General features: G+C 42.9%; 1 protein-coding gene across 1 annotated transcript; it reads left to right on the forward strand.

Moving 5' to 3' along the window:
• The first annotated feature begins 923 nt into the window (after positions 1-923).
• On the forward strand, positions 924-1,706 carry LOC129326329 (cytochrome c oxidase subunit 7A-related protein, mitochondrial-like). Its single transcript, XM_054974484.1, has 2 exons — positions 924-1,103; positions 1,503-1,706. Exons 1-2 carry the CDS (start codon positions 924-926, stop codon positions 1,704-1,706), a joined length of 384 nt encoding a protein of 127 aa, XP_054830459.1.
• Positions 1,707-14,654: the final 12,948 nt, after the last annotated feature.

Consider the following 14,654-nt stretch of genomic DNA (forward strand, 5'->3'; position numbering starts at 1 on the left):
GTGTGGCATATGCTAATGAGTTATGCTAATGAGTTCCTCCAGCTCTTTTTCTATAAAATGACCCCTGCAGGCAGATGTTCTAACGGAAGCGTTTCTTTATTAACAGAGCAACAAAAAGGCAAGCACACAGAGAACACACAGCATACACACAGAACTAAATAATAAAACAGGGAGGAAAATGGGAGAGAGAGTAATTGGTGTCTCGGAGAGAAGAAGGAGAAGTTTTGCGGAGGAGCAGCAAAGCGACCAGTACTTCACGGAAAGGAGGCTCAAGCGAACTTGCGGGCATGTGCATGGGTAACAAGGCACACCCAATGCAGTGAACACATGGCTGGACAGCCTAATTATAATGTAAAACACATCCTGAGGCAAAACTCGTATCTTGCTTCTAGAAACGATACCGTAACAACTTGTCCAGAGGTAGGACAATCATTTGGGAAAGGTGTGACATGACTATCTTGGGGTGCACTATAGGTAAAATTATAACTTGATGGCCTGGTGATTGTTGGACAGGAAGGCTATCTGGTGCACTGAATAGCCCCAATTAGATAAGTGGGAGAGGAAAGGTAGAGGAAGGTGTGGAGAGGTTTAGGCAGGCAGGTGTCTCAGGAAGCCTCATTATCTCTGCTGCTCTCCAGAGCATGGAAGGGCTGTCAGCTAGTCATTTCCGCTATGATTCACATCTTGGTAATTTCCTAGCTGCAGCCGGGAACCGCTATGACAGTGCCATGTGCTTATGGCATATGAGAAGGGGTTTATGATATTCCATATCCATAAACTACCCTTTCTGGTGTGAGGAAGGAGTATGACTGCTAACACTGTGGGCTTGGCCTAAAGTGGCCACCCTGGAGGGAATCACTATTGTTGAGGGAAAAAAGGAATTATTCTTAATGACTTTCACTGAGCCTTGAAAGCAGAGCAGCATGTGTGGACCTGGGGAGCTGTTCCCGCATGCTGCTGTGTATTACAAATTCAGCTGCTTCATGCAGAGGCTGGTTGGGGCCGGCACTGCTTCTGCCTATACCCTGCAGGGATTCAAACCGGTGATTCCTATGGAACCACCAGCTCTGATTTCTGGAACACCAACTAAACTTGCCTCTGACTAGAGGTGGGCATGAACCAGAAAAAAAAAGGAACCATGTGGTTCGTGGTTTGTCAAATTTCACGAACCACGAACCACAAACTTTCACGAACCTGCTCATGGTTCGCAAACTGGTTTGTTTGGTTTGTGAAAACGTCACATCCAGGTAAGAAAATCATGACTTACAGGTCAGCAGAAGGTCACTTCTGGGCCAGCAGAAGGTCTGCAGGAAGTCCATCCCCTGTTGCCTAGGAAACTGATTGATTGGCACCAGGCTGTCTGCAGTGATGAACCAAAAAACGAACCAAACGAACCAGCCTAAAGTTCGTGGCGGTTCATCAGAAATGGGATCTGGCGAACCATGATTCATGCTTAATTTTGGTTCATATTTCGGTTCATGCCCATCTCTACCTCTGATTCATCTTCAGCTGTTGAATATTTGGGTAAAAACAAGGTTCGTGACCTGCAAAAGTTGTTTGAGAAACCTGATGGTGTGCCAGTCCATGTGAAGCAGGGAGTTCCTGACAAACTTCTTTATCAGACCACTATGGCAATAAAAATAGGAGGGACCATTTATTGCTTGATTGCACTCTACAAGGCTGCTCACCCCGAAAGACAGAAGTGAATGAACCCAGTTGAATGGGGATGGAGGCCGTTTCCACACAGCCGGTGTGTTTTACTGAGTCACTCCGAAAACACAGTCTCCACATGCACTCCCTGAAAGCACTTATCTTGCAGTTTGGGAGGGAAGGTCAGGCACCTCTGTTTCAATTTTTTTTTTTTTTGCTCTGCACATGTGCGATTGCATGCTGAGAGCTTCAAGGGAGGAGCTGGGCTGTGATTGGACAATTCCTCAGAGCGCTTTAACCATTCACATTTCCAAGAATGCAGAAGAAGCACTCTGTCAGCCTGCGGCAAAAGAAAAGACCAGGGAAAGTGCGGTCCCAGAAAAGGCGCCAAAAAAACAGAAGCCAAACAGCCTGCAATCATTTTGAAAATGGAGACATCTGGAGTCAAGGGGGAAAGCTGCCAACATTCGGTGAGTTGGCCATCCCTTGAAGGATGTGTGGAAATGACCAGAGATAGTAACTGTATGGGGAAAAAGACTTAGCTCCCTGCCCTTACAATATGATTGTTGCAAATTCTTGGGCTTCTGTTTGACTTTAAGAGAAGTGATTAGAAAATGGTTGCAATCATATGCTTAATATTGTACGGATGAAGTTAATACTGGATGATTCAGTTTTGCAGGTTACTCTTCACACTCTTCACTAAACCAGACATAAAGTGATCAGCCTGTGTTATACTCCTAGCAACAAGGCCCTGTTGAGTTTGCGGGCAGAAACTGGAAGGAAGCTATGCTTGTCCATTTCTTAAAAGCACCTGTCCTGGGAAGAGGACATAAAGAGATGCTAAATATATACTTGACCTATGGAAGTGAAAACAATAGACTAAAGTACTACTTTACTCCAGAATGGTGAATTGATCATTTTTACTTAACAATTTGAATGACCTTCTCAAACTCTGTTGAAAGCCCAGTTATTTAAATGTGTGCTTTTCACTGAATGACTTTTACTATCTCTGCAATGGTTCTTAATGGCTGGAAAGTGTCTCCTTTTAAACACCCAGCAGTGCTTGGCAGAAGTTTACCCTTTCAAAGTTACCTCCTATTCCACACAGCTGGAGGGTGGGGGAGATTTATTTATTTATTTTGGTTTACACCGCACCCTCCCCACAGATGGGCTCAGGGCGGCTGTGTGTGCCTGTGTGTGAACAAAGTGCAGTTTACAGTCCGGGAGAGAGCGAGCAGATCAGTCAGGTACTACTGAGAGCTGGCTGAAGCATCTTAAAGATTGATTGATGTCATTTATAGTCTGCCTTTCTCATGGAGACTCAAGGTAGATTGCATAGTCTGAGATTAGCACAGTCAATATCAAAGACATTTCAATAAACAATGCCATAGGATAAATAAATGCACGTTTACAAAGACATAACCAGGGCCGGTGCTACCATTAGGCCAACTAGGCAGCCGCCTAGGGCGCAGACCTCAGATGGGCACAGAACTGACCTGAGGGGCACGGTTTTATACAGATTAGTTTCTTTTTAAAAAGCAACTGACAATTTATATTTTTATTTTAAAATTAATACTACAGCAGTGCTATAGAATATAATTAATTATAACATCTTCTCTGCACCCCCTATCACTTGCAAAAGTCCCATTGGCACCAGCCACTGTGGTTTGCCTCCTGGGATTATTATAAATCGGCAAACAGGGCAGGGGTGGGGGAGAAAACCTATTAAGCACCCCCCTACAGAGTAGGGGGAATAGTCCTCTCAACAGACTATCAGGTGTGATGAGGGTTTTCAATAAGTTTTGATAGATCCTGCTGAGATTGCAAAAGAAGTTGGAATACTACCGAACTTCGAGACAGAACAAGTTAGAAAAAGGAGAAACCACTCTTAACTACTACACCAAACTGTTGTATTACCTATTCTCGCAATTTTTTGAAAAAATTAGCTATTTCAATTTTTGTGCTTTACATTTTTCCTACAATTTATCTGCTTTTGAAAATTGGTTAGCAGTGGGGAGGCGCCTTGCCTAGGGCGCAAAAAAGCCTGGCACCAGCCCAGGGCTGATTCCGCACACGTTGGATAATGCACTTTCAATGCACTTTATCAATTGTCGAAGGCTTTCACGGCCGGAGAACGATGGTTGTTGTGGGTTTTCCGGGCTGTATTGCCGTGGTCTTGGCATTGTAGTTCCTGACGTTTCGCCAGCAGCTGTGGCTGGCATCTTCAGAGGTGTAGCACCAAAAGACAGAGATCTCTCAGTGTCACAGTGTGGAAAAGATGTAGGTCATTTGTATCTACTCAGGAGGGGTGGGGTTGAGCTGAGTCATTCTGTAAGAGTTTCCCAGGGTGTGGAATGCTAATGGCGGGAGGCTTCACTGTATCCTGAGGAGGTTCTTTTGCATATGGATTGGTGCTTGATGTGCTAATCTTCTCTGCAGGGCTATTGTCGGGTGTGGAGTGTTTTGTTGGCCTGGTGTTTTTCAGAACTGGAGCCCATGCTCTGTTCATTCTTAAGGTTTCTTCTTTCCTGTTGAAGTTTTGCTTATGCTTGTGAATTTCAATGGCTTCCCTGTGCAGTCTGACAAAGTAGTTGGAAGTGTTGTCCAGTATTTTGGTGTCCTGGAATAAGATACTGTGCCCTGTTTGAGTTAGGCTATGTTCAGCCACTGCTGATTTTTCAGGCTGTCCAAGTCTGCAGTGTCTTTCATGTTCTTTTATTCTTGTCTGGATGCTACGCTTTGTGGTCCCGATGTAAACTTGTCCACAGCTGCAGGGTATACGGTATACTCCTGCAGAGGTGAGGGGGTCTCTGCTGTCTTTTGCTGATCGTAGCATCTGTTGTATTTTTCGGGTGGGTCTGAATACTGCAGTTTTTCCATATAAGTTGCAAAATTTTTCTAAATACTTCCCAGTGCCCCAATGACAATGAGGACTAGTGTTGTATTCTCCATCCATAGTCTGGTTTCTATTGCCAGATATCTCTATTTAATCATTTTTTCTTGTTCTTTTTCTTTGACTCTGCCATCCCCCGGAATTGCAATGTCTATTATCCAAACTTTTTAATTTTCCACTACTGGTGTGTCTGGTGTATTGTATTCAGGGCGTCGATCAGTTTGAATTCTAAAATCCCACAAGATCTTGACTTGATCATTTTCTAGCACCTTTTCCACCTGATGTTCCCATCAATTCTTTGATACTGGCAGGTTATACTTTTTACTCAATGACCAATGAATCAGCTTTGCGACCCTGTCATGTCTAGCTTTGTAATCCATCTGTGCAATTTTGCTGCATTCACAAATAAAATGGGACACAGTTTCATCTTTTTCCTGGCAAAGTCGGCATTTTGGATTTTCACTGATTTTTTGAATTTTTGGTTTCATAACACTCGTTTGCAATGCTTGTTCTTGTGCTGCGAAGATCAGACCTTCAGATTCTTTCTTGTTTGTACCCCTCTTCAACCATGCCCAAGTTAGGCTGTTGTCACTTTTTCCTTCAATATTTTTTAGATGTTGCCCATGTAAGGGTTTGTTCTTCCGGCCATTTAATCTATTCTCAAACTGTTTCTTCTTGTATTCAGCCTTTATTTCAGTTGTTTTTCATATGTTCTCTGTTTTCACAGCCTGAAGTAATTTTTCTGTACTTCTACTGATGTAATCATTCAAGTCCCTCTTTTCTTCTTCCAATACCTGATATACTTGTAACCAGGGCTTTTTTTCAGCAGGAATGCGGTGGAACGGAGTTCCGGAACCTCTTGAAAATGGTCACATGGCTGGTGGCCCTGCCCCCTGATCTCCAGACAGAGGGGAGTTTAGATTGCCATTCACGCTGCTCAGCGGCGTGGAGGGCAATCTAAATTCCCCTCTGTCTGGAGATCAGGGGGTGGGGCCACCAGCCATGTGACCATTTTCTCTGAGGGCAACCTACTGAGTTCCACCACCTCTTTTCCCAGAAAAAAAGCCCTGCTTGTAACAGTCCTCTTTCACCAATTTTTCGTGGTAAATATAACCTATCAACATCACTTTTCGGGTGTAAAGAGTGAGGCATGTTTATTAGTTTTCACGTTTTTTGATCCAATTTTTCTAAATCACTTTGAGTCCAGTTTATTATTCCAGCTGGATATCTGATCACTGGAATCGCCCATGTATTTATGGCCTTGATTGTATTTCCACCATTTAATTTTGACTTTAGAATTTTCTGTACTCTCATGATATATTCTTTCTGAATCAGTTCTTTTACTTTCACATGCAGAATGTTATCTAGTTCTAATATTCCAAGATAATTTATAATTTTCGTTATTTGATAATGATTTCATAATGTCTCCATTTTCAAGTTCTGTTCCATCAATGTTTTTTACTTCTCCACGTTGCATGGAGAGTACTGCACATTTGTCTAAGCCAAATTTCATTTGAATATCATCACTGTACATTTTCACTGTATTAAGCAATGATTCAAGTTCCGTGGGACTCTTTGCATACAATTTCAAATCATCCATGTACAGGAGATGGTTTATTTTCCCAGTCTGATCAGGAATATAATAGCCCATTTTTGTTTTCTCTAGGACCATTGTCAAGGGGATTAATGAGATGTTGAATAATAAAGGCAACAAGGAATCCCCTTGAAATATACCTCTTTTAATACAAACTTCCCCAATTTCTTCACCATAAGCCATTGACATGGTTTTCCATTTTCGCATATTTTCTTTAAGGAACACCTTGATGTTTTCGCTAATTCCAAAAATTTCCACGTAGGTGTTAATCCAACTGTGTGGCAACAAGTCAAATGCTTTTTTGTAGTCAATCCATGCCACACTCAAATGTGTTTTTCTTCTTGAATTTTTCAGTACTATTTTGTCAATTAGCAGCAATTAGCAGGTATATAAATTGAATGCTGTTTTTTGTTGTTGGTATTTATTATTTTATTTTATTTATTTCAAATTTCTATTCTGCCCTCCCTGTGGGTGGGCTCAGGGCATATAATAACATATTAAAATACAATAAAAATTCATCTACATTAAAACATCATTAAAACAGCAGCGTATTTCTATTAATACACATTTAAAACAGGATGGTAGACAGCCTTCACAGGGATGGTTAAAATTTTATACACCCCTTTTTTCAGGCTGGCGGAGGCCCAGCCTCAGCCATATGCCTGGCAGAACAACTCTGTCTTTCAGGCCTGGCAGAAGGATAGTAGGTCCTGCCAGGCCCTGATCTCGGTAGACAAAGCATTTCACCAGGTGGGAGCCAGGACCGAAAAGGCCCTGGCTCCAGTCAATGCTAGGCAGGCCTCCTTGGGGCCAAGGACCACCAACAGCTGTTTGTCCCCTGATTGGAGTGTCCTCCGGGGAATATGTGGACATCTTTTTAAGACCACCTGTCTGCCCCCATTTCTCCGCCACCCACTTGAGATGCTGGCAAGCCTAACCATGCTGGTGAAGAATTTTTGCCCATCTGATTGAATGTTTTTGCCAGATGCTATTGTATACCCCTTTCCTCAAACTTATAGACTGCTCCTATCCAATGCCATCTGTCTCCAATATTCTCCTCCTTCAACAGCATTACTTAATATTTGAGCATAATTTGTTTTTTTACATCACAGGGACAGTGCAACTGAAAAGCTGCCTGGCTTACTGCCCTTACTAAACCTCTGACAGTGTAATTCTAAGCATGTGTGCTCAGAAGCAAACCCCCCTGAGTTCAATGGAATGTACTCCTGGACCTGGTAAGCATGCTTGTCTTGAAAACCTTTTCCAAGCATAAGCATAGTTTGGCAGGGTCACTGGATGTCAAAGTTCTTCAGGGTTGGATTCAGGCACATTCTTTTGGTTGGCCATCCCCAGGGGTCATTTCATAGAAAAAGAGCTGGAGGAACTCATTAGCATAACTCATTAGCATAAGCAACGCCCCTTGACATCACTGGAATTGTGTCATTAGCATAACTGATTTGCATATGCCACACCCCCTGACATCACCTATCCTGGCTGTTTTGGACCCAATCCTGGTCATTCAGGGCCAAAATTGGGCCCAAAATGGCAAAAAGGGGCTGAAAATGGCCGAAAAGGGTCCCCAAATGGTCAGGATCACGCCGCTGCTGAGCAGGAGAGTGATCAATCACCCGTTAGAGGCCTGATCCGGGCCATTTCAGCCCCAATCCAGGACAAAACGGGCCCAAAATGGCTGAGTCAGGGGGGCAGGGCCACCTGACATGTGACATCTTTGGGGAACTGCTGGAACTGCATTCCTGCGCGTTCCTCCTCAAAATGAGCCCTGGCCATCCCTAAGAATGAAGGAAATTAACCAGCAGAGAAGTGCAAGTGAAAAGCCACATGTAAAACAAAGCCAGACTGGTCTCTTCTTTTCTAGGACCAGACTTCCCACCACGCTTCTGAATATGCCTGACAGATGTCAGGTTGTTACAATCAACAGAAGGGTTAACAAGAATTGGTAACTGCAGGAAAACATGAGACAATGAGGCCCACAAACTTCAAAACATTTAACTTTAATGAGAATTTTTTTAAAAAAAACCTGATGCCAAGACAAGATTTCACTGGAAAATAGCTCATCAAGAGAAAATAGGCTCTTTGTACCAAAAATAGAAAAGTTGTTATTCGTAATTAACTTTGCTCATTCTAGACTCTTTACCCTCATAGATATAAGACTGTCACAGTCCAATTTTCTTTTCCAATCTTTGAAAAGATAAACCTAAAGATAATAAATGTTACTAAGAATATGTCTTTTGTTATTATAAATTGCCCCCCCCCCTCAACACGTTGTGGATTTCAGAGGCTGGGTCAGGCATAACACTCCCAAGTGAATAGATAGTTCTCAATTCCTGTGTATGTTAGGATAAGGATCACGGTGCACGTGGAGAAGGGCCTTCGGCTGAAGGCCAGATTGGCCCCATTAAAGCTACAGAGGAAAGTCTCGGTGGGCTGATGGCCTGCTGAACTGCCCCTCAGCTGGGGCCACCCCATCCCCAACATGGTCCAGCACAAGGTCGATGGGAGCGAGGGTTGCCAGGTCTCCATTGGCAACTAGTGGGAGAGGGGAGAGGTGTGGAAGGAACTTACTGGGGGGGGGTCACATGATCACTGTCCCCATATGATGATGTCACTTCTGACATGACCCAGAAGCGACAGCATCATGCTCAGAGCTGAATCATTCACGCTCAGGCAAAAATATAGCATTTTTGGCCAGAAACGATAATCGTGCGCTCTAGGAATTCCCCCAAACCACAGAGTTTTGGTGACTTCCTAGGACATTGTAATGACATTGCTTCCCCCCAGTACTGCCCCCCTTGCCCGATTGAACAAGCACAAGAGACACAAGAGCATCAGAGGGAGAACTCTCACTACGTGGAAACTCTACAAACTGAGCACAAAGAAGTATATCGTAGTGAAGAACAAGTCAAAGGTTAGAGTCACAGAGGAATTCTCTCCACCGCTGAGTGACCTTGCTCTGTTGCCCTATTGTCCCTTTCAGGGTGTGTGCAAAGAGAGACAAGTACTCTTGCTGTCTGGGTGAGCACACTAGCAATTACTCCTTCCAAAAGCAGCAGAAATATGGTGGCTCTGTGAACAGGCATTTTGGGTTCTTTGACCCACCTGAGGATCCCAGCTCATGAACTGAAGACACCTGTTCTCATCTTTGCCAGCTACTGGAGGAATCATTTTATGGTGGTTCTAGTCCTACCTGGAGGATAGGTTTAGAAGGTGATACTGGGAGACTGCTGCTCAGCTCTTTGGTCTTTGGCCTGGGGTTCTACAACATTTCATCCTGGCCCTCATACTTTTTAACATCTCCATGAAACAACACTGTGGTTTGGGGGAATTACTAGAGTATTGTGATGTCACTTCCGGGTAAAACCTGGAATTGATGCTATGATGTCGACTTTCACTTTCTCTTTCCATGCCCCATCCCTCAAACCTCCTGGGATTGGAGGGCAGAGGCTTGACAAACCTATCTGCTTGTGTTTCCTGGCCTCAGCTTTTTTGGTCCACAGCTCAAGATTATAGCCTTCCTATTAATGAGGTCATAACTCTAGCTCCTCTTCTTACTAGCATGTTATGTTGTCACATGACTCTGTCACATGCTTAGACACAATTGTTCCCAGATCTGGAAAGGTTGAAGAGAGCTACATTAGAGCAAAATACTAAATCTCTATGTAGCTGGGAAATAATTTTTTTAAAAAGATCATGAACACATGAAGTCTTCTCCCTTTCTTCCAGTCTTTATACAGGCTTGGTACAAAATGAAGAAATGGCTAAGTCCAGTCATTTGACCATTAACATCTTCTATCTAAAATACTGATTTTAAAACCACTAATTATGGATCAGTTAGGGCCAGAAACAAACATCACAAGATTTATTGATGGTGTATTTTGTATGATGAGTTGAACCGAAATGTAATTTCGTAAGGTCTTGTGGGTTCAGTATTTTCAACTGCAAGGCTACGTAAGTGTAAATGTTAGATAAGGACATTTAAGAGATTTACTAAGAACACTTGAAGATCTTGTTTACAAGCTAAGTAAGACAAGAGGCTTTATTTATTTATTTATTTATTTAGTATAATTTGACTTTCTCATTGAGACTCAAGGCGGATTACACAGTGTAAATCAATATGATCAACAGCTGGGGCATTCAGTAAACCATGCACTGCAGAAATTAAAAAAGAAACATAAATTCAAATACAGGAATTCCATTTGGTTAGGGACCGAAGTTACTGGAGCACTCAGCTTTAAGAACAAATGGGAGAAGATGTCATGGGGAAGGGCTGTGGCTCAGGGCCAAGCTACACATGACGAATGACACTTGAAGGGTAAGTGGATTGAGTGGAGGGCAAGTGAACAGGGAGAAATACACTTGCCGTTCAAGTGTCATTCGTCATGTGTAGCTTGGCCCTTGGATTAATCAACTGGCTGATTCAGCTTAAGGTACGTTTATGTTGGACACCAGCATTAGAGGCTGTAATTGCTTCATGGACACCCGCCTTGCTTTCCTTTAAGCACTACAGCAAAATATTTAATTTTTTTTACAGGCTTTCATAACAAGGGGGAATCTATCTTTTATAGCAGCTTTATAGTCTGAGGCCTGAGGATTATTATATCACTATCATTTTAGACTGCTCTCTTTTTTTAAGCTGCTTTTATGCCCTGATGTGTTTTAAGAACCTGTTTTCATTGGCTTGATTTTGTAATTTAATTTAATTTAATTTATTATATTTATATTCCGCCCTCCCCGTTTTCGCAGGCTTTTTACATTTACTTCTTCTTCTTCTTTTTTAAATATATTATATTTTATCAAAGTAAAAAGAAGGGGGTACAAAAAGAAAAAGGGGGGAGGGAAAAGTTAATAAGGTCAAGAAGTTTTTGCAACTTTTCACTACAAGAATTCTTGGAGTACAGAGTGCACAAAAATGTGATCTTTTTCAATATTTATCCATATAGCAATGAAGACTGCAACTGTTAAGTCCCATTACTATATATTATTCCTCTATACTATACATACTTAACGCCTCCCACCTCCTCCACACTTAGTAATAAATCTGACATTTACTTCTTGGTATTGTTTTATTGTTTTCATTGCGAGCTCCCTCTAGGAGGTTCTGGAGAGGCGGCATGAACATTTTCAAAATATATAAATTAAAAAAATCACCATGGAACTATTAATTGGACAGAACGTGGGATCTTGTGCACATAAAGCCGATGTTCTCCCTGATGAATAAGGGAAGGACATGAATCAGATGTACAGAGAAGATTACAGGGCTGCAGTGCTCGCTGTTGTATTGAATCTATATGAGTTCATACTCCAAATGCAGACAGTAGGAGTTTGAGAAGCATGTCTAGCTACAACCGCATGTACCCAGGTGCTCAAATTGGACGAGCGGCTATTGAGTAGGTTGTAAACATTCTGTGGGCGGAAAGAGCACAATCAGCGTACATCTTTCTCCCAAGCCTAATGGTATTTCGGAAGACAAAGAGCCAATAAAGGATAGAGCTGCAACAAAAGAAAGTTGTGATATACGTAGGGTTGCCAACATTCAGGTGGTGCCTGGAGATCTCCCAGAATTACCACTGATCTCCACACTACAGAGACCAGTTTCTCTGGAAGAACGGGCAGCTTTGGAAGGTGGACTCTATGGCATTATAGTCCACTGAGGTCCCTTCCCTCCCTATATCCCATCCTCCCCAGACTCCATCTCCAAAATCTCCAGGAATCTCCTGTTAGAAATAGTTCCGTTTCATTTGGCAACAGAGTTACCCAAACACCAAATACAGAGGCTGAAAGTGAGAAGAGCAACAAAAACCAATTGCAACACCTATGGTGTCCATCAGCTAACAACAGAAGTACGGTCCGACATGATGAATAGTCTGAAATTGTTTGTGTAATGCCCCTGACAAAGCACATGGGTGCGAAACAAACCACGCTAGCAGTATGTCAGGCAAGTTTGAAACTGTGACCTCCCCATGAAAACTGTTGTGCTGGAAGAGTGAATTATGGCGCCTTGAATTACGGCCCAACTGCACTGGAGTATTGGGAGTGAAACAGGCAAGTGCAATTCATAGTGATTGATTGGAACCCTTAACGGACTGTACTATATATGGACTATCGGAGCTTCCTCACTTGTATAAATTATGAATGCTGCTGACATTTAAATGCAATATTGTTGAGATACTGATATGGAAAATTATTGATATAGTGTTATTGCTAAGACGGTTGTAGAACTTTTTGTATATATTTCTAAATTATAGCACTGGGCACTTTAAAACATCTCTAGTTTTGGAGTTCATTGCATTTGAGAGAACTATTTGCTGCAACAGAGTTACCCAGTCAGAAGCGTTCTCCCCAACATGCAGTAATTAATTCTCAAACAGTCAAATGCTAGAAAAGACAGAAGTTATTATTATTGAGGTAGATTCCATTTGCAGCAATATCTTGCAGTAGAAAGAGTTCTAGTCTAAAGAATCACTTCCCTAGGCCATGGCCGCCTAGTGCAACTGCAAGGCTGCATGGGGTGTATGGATGAGGCCTTCATGGCAGGAGTTCTAAAAAATACATCCTTCCCTTTTGGAAGGCCATGATGCAAGAAAGAAAGAATCTCCCAAATGAAATACAGAGAGAGGAGGAGTCAGGAGACGTTCCTACCTTAGACAAAGCGAAACAGCTTACTTCTCAAGAAAGTAACACATACACACAGAGAAACATGCAGTGCTCCCCAGTGCCCAAAACATGTGGAATCGCCTATCATCATATTTCACAACCCAGAATTGGCAACCCTAGGTATGAGTCCTAGCCAGAAGTATTTAAAAGCACATGCGTGGCTGACCCATTGCCTTAGAGCATGCATGGAATCTTGAATGTGCATAAAGAGCCCTATGTATGTTGGTGCTTCCATGTGATCGGGATTTGGGAACACTGCTGTTTACATTATTCCCAGTCATGCAGAGGAGCCCACATGCATACACTTCTATTCAGGTGGGGAATTCCTTGATGATATGTGACTGTATACTGGGGCTGCCAGGTCCCCTGGTGGGGGTGGGAGATCCCCTGCCCCCAGCCACCACTCATCTGGCTGGCAGGGGAGAAAGTCCCCGGGGAACAGGCTCTGGAGGCAGGAAACCTCCTAGGCCAGTACGCAGCAGGTGCATTACCCGAGGGCACAATGTCATCGCTTCCGGAAGTGATGTCATCACACTTGCCAGGAGTGAGAGAGAGAGAAGATCACAAAGATAAATGCCAGGTCCCACCACCCCACTTCCCTAACAACAACAACAACAACAACAACATTTGATTTATATACTGCCCTTTGGGACAACTTAATGCTACATTCAGTGCAGTTTACCAAGAGTTATTATTATCCCCACAACAATCACTCTGTGAGGTCGGTGGGGCTGAGAGAGCTCTGAGAGAGCTGTGGCTGACTTCCTGCAGCGGAGTGGGGAATCAGATCTGGTTCTCCAGATGAGAGTCCTGCTGCTCTTCTTAACCACTACACCAAACTGGCTGAGGACTGGATTTGCTTCCTCTACATTATCTGTGGTACTGGGCAGTTGAACAGTCTCCAATAGAAGACTAATGTGGGAAACCACACTATTACTCATGTAAAATAGAAGGATTGCCTGGAGGGAAATGGTTCTGCTTTGCTTGTTTTATTCTCCTGTAATCAATCTATCAATGTAGCCCATAGAGAAAATTATTAGACTTCATGCTTAAGAGCCAAAGGTACTTGATACTGAGTCACATGTGGCTTATTTGCAAAACATAGAGGCTGCAATCTCCTTTGAAACACTTGTGCGGAGAGCGGGTTTTTTAACCTGTTCTCTTGTGGCAGCTTTTCTACTAAAATCTCCCTTCTCCAAGACTGTTTTTGTTTGCTTGCTTGCCCTGGCAGAGAGGAACAATACAGATATTGTATTGTCGAAAGCTTTCACGGCCGGAGAACGATGGTTGTTGTGGGTTTTCCGGGCTGTATTGCCGGGGTCTTGGCATTGTAGTTCCTGATGTTTTGCCAGCAGCTGTGGCTGGCATCTTCAGAGGTGTAGCACCAAAAGACAGAGATCTCTCAGTGTCACAAAAAAAAATCACCGGAGGGGGAAACGGTTTTTTAAAAACCATATTTTCCTTCCAATTCTGGCTACAGCCTCCACAGTTGTATTTGGTCTGAACTGCCTTTTTATTCCTTTCTCACCCTTGAGATTCAAATTTATATGTTCTGTTCGTTCTTTAAAAATGTCCAAAATAATCATCATCTTTTCAGCCATCACCCAATCATTCTCTGTCAAGGAATACAAGCAGGCCCATTTATCACTTTCTCTTCACAAAATCGGAAGACAGGACCATATATTATTACAAAGATAGGGCTGCTGCTAAAAACTGCAGTTCTGTGTCAATCTTCTCCCTTGCCCTTTGGAAGCATGCCGAGAAACTTTCTCACAACTTGATCTCACAAAACGAAGTATCTTCCCACTCCTGTTCAACATCACTAGCTGCCGTCCGCACAAAAAG

The sequence above is a fragment of the Eublepharis macularius genome, chromosome 3 (assembly GCF_028583425.1).
Source record: "Eublepharis macularius isolate TG4126 chromosome 3, MPM_Emac_v1.0, whole genome shotgun sequence".
NCBI lineage: Eukaryota > Metazoa > Chordata > Lepidosauria > Squamata > Eublepharidae > Eublepharis > Eublepharis macularius.

Bases quoted from the DNA above. Each gene is read 5' to 3' on its own strand.
- LOC129326329 (XM_054974484.1), top strand. From the start codon at position 924: ATGTGTGGACCTGGGGAGCTGTTCCCGCATGCTGCTGTGTATTACAAA. The intron at 1,104-1,502 runs TAGAGGTGGGCA...ACCTCTGATTCA, and splicing joins CAACTAAACTTGCCTCTGAC to TCTTCAGCTGTTGAATATTT.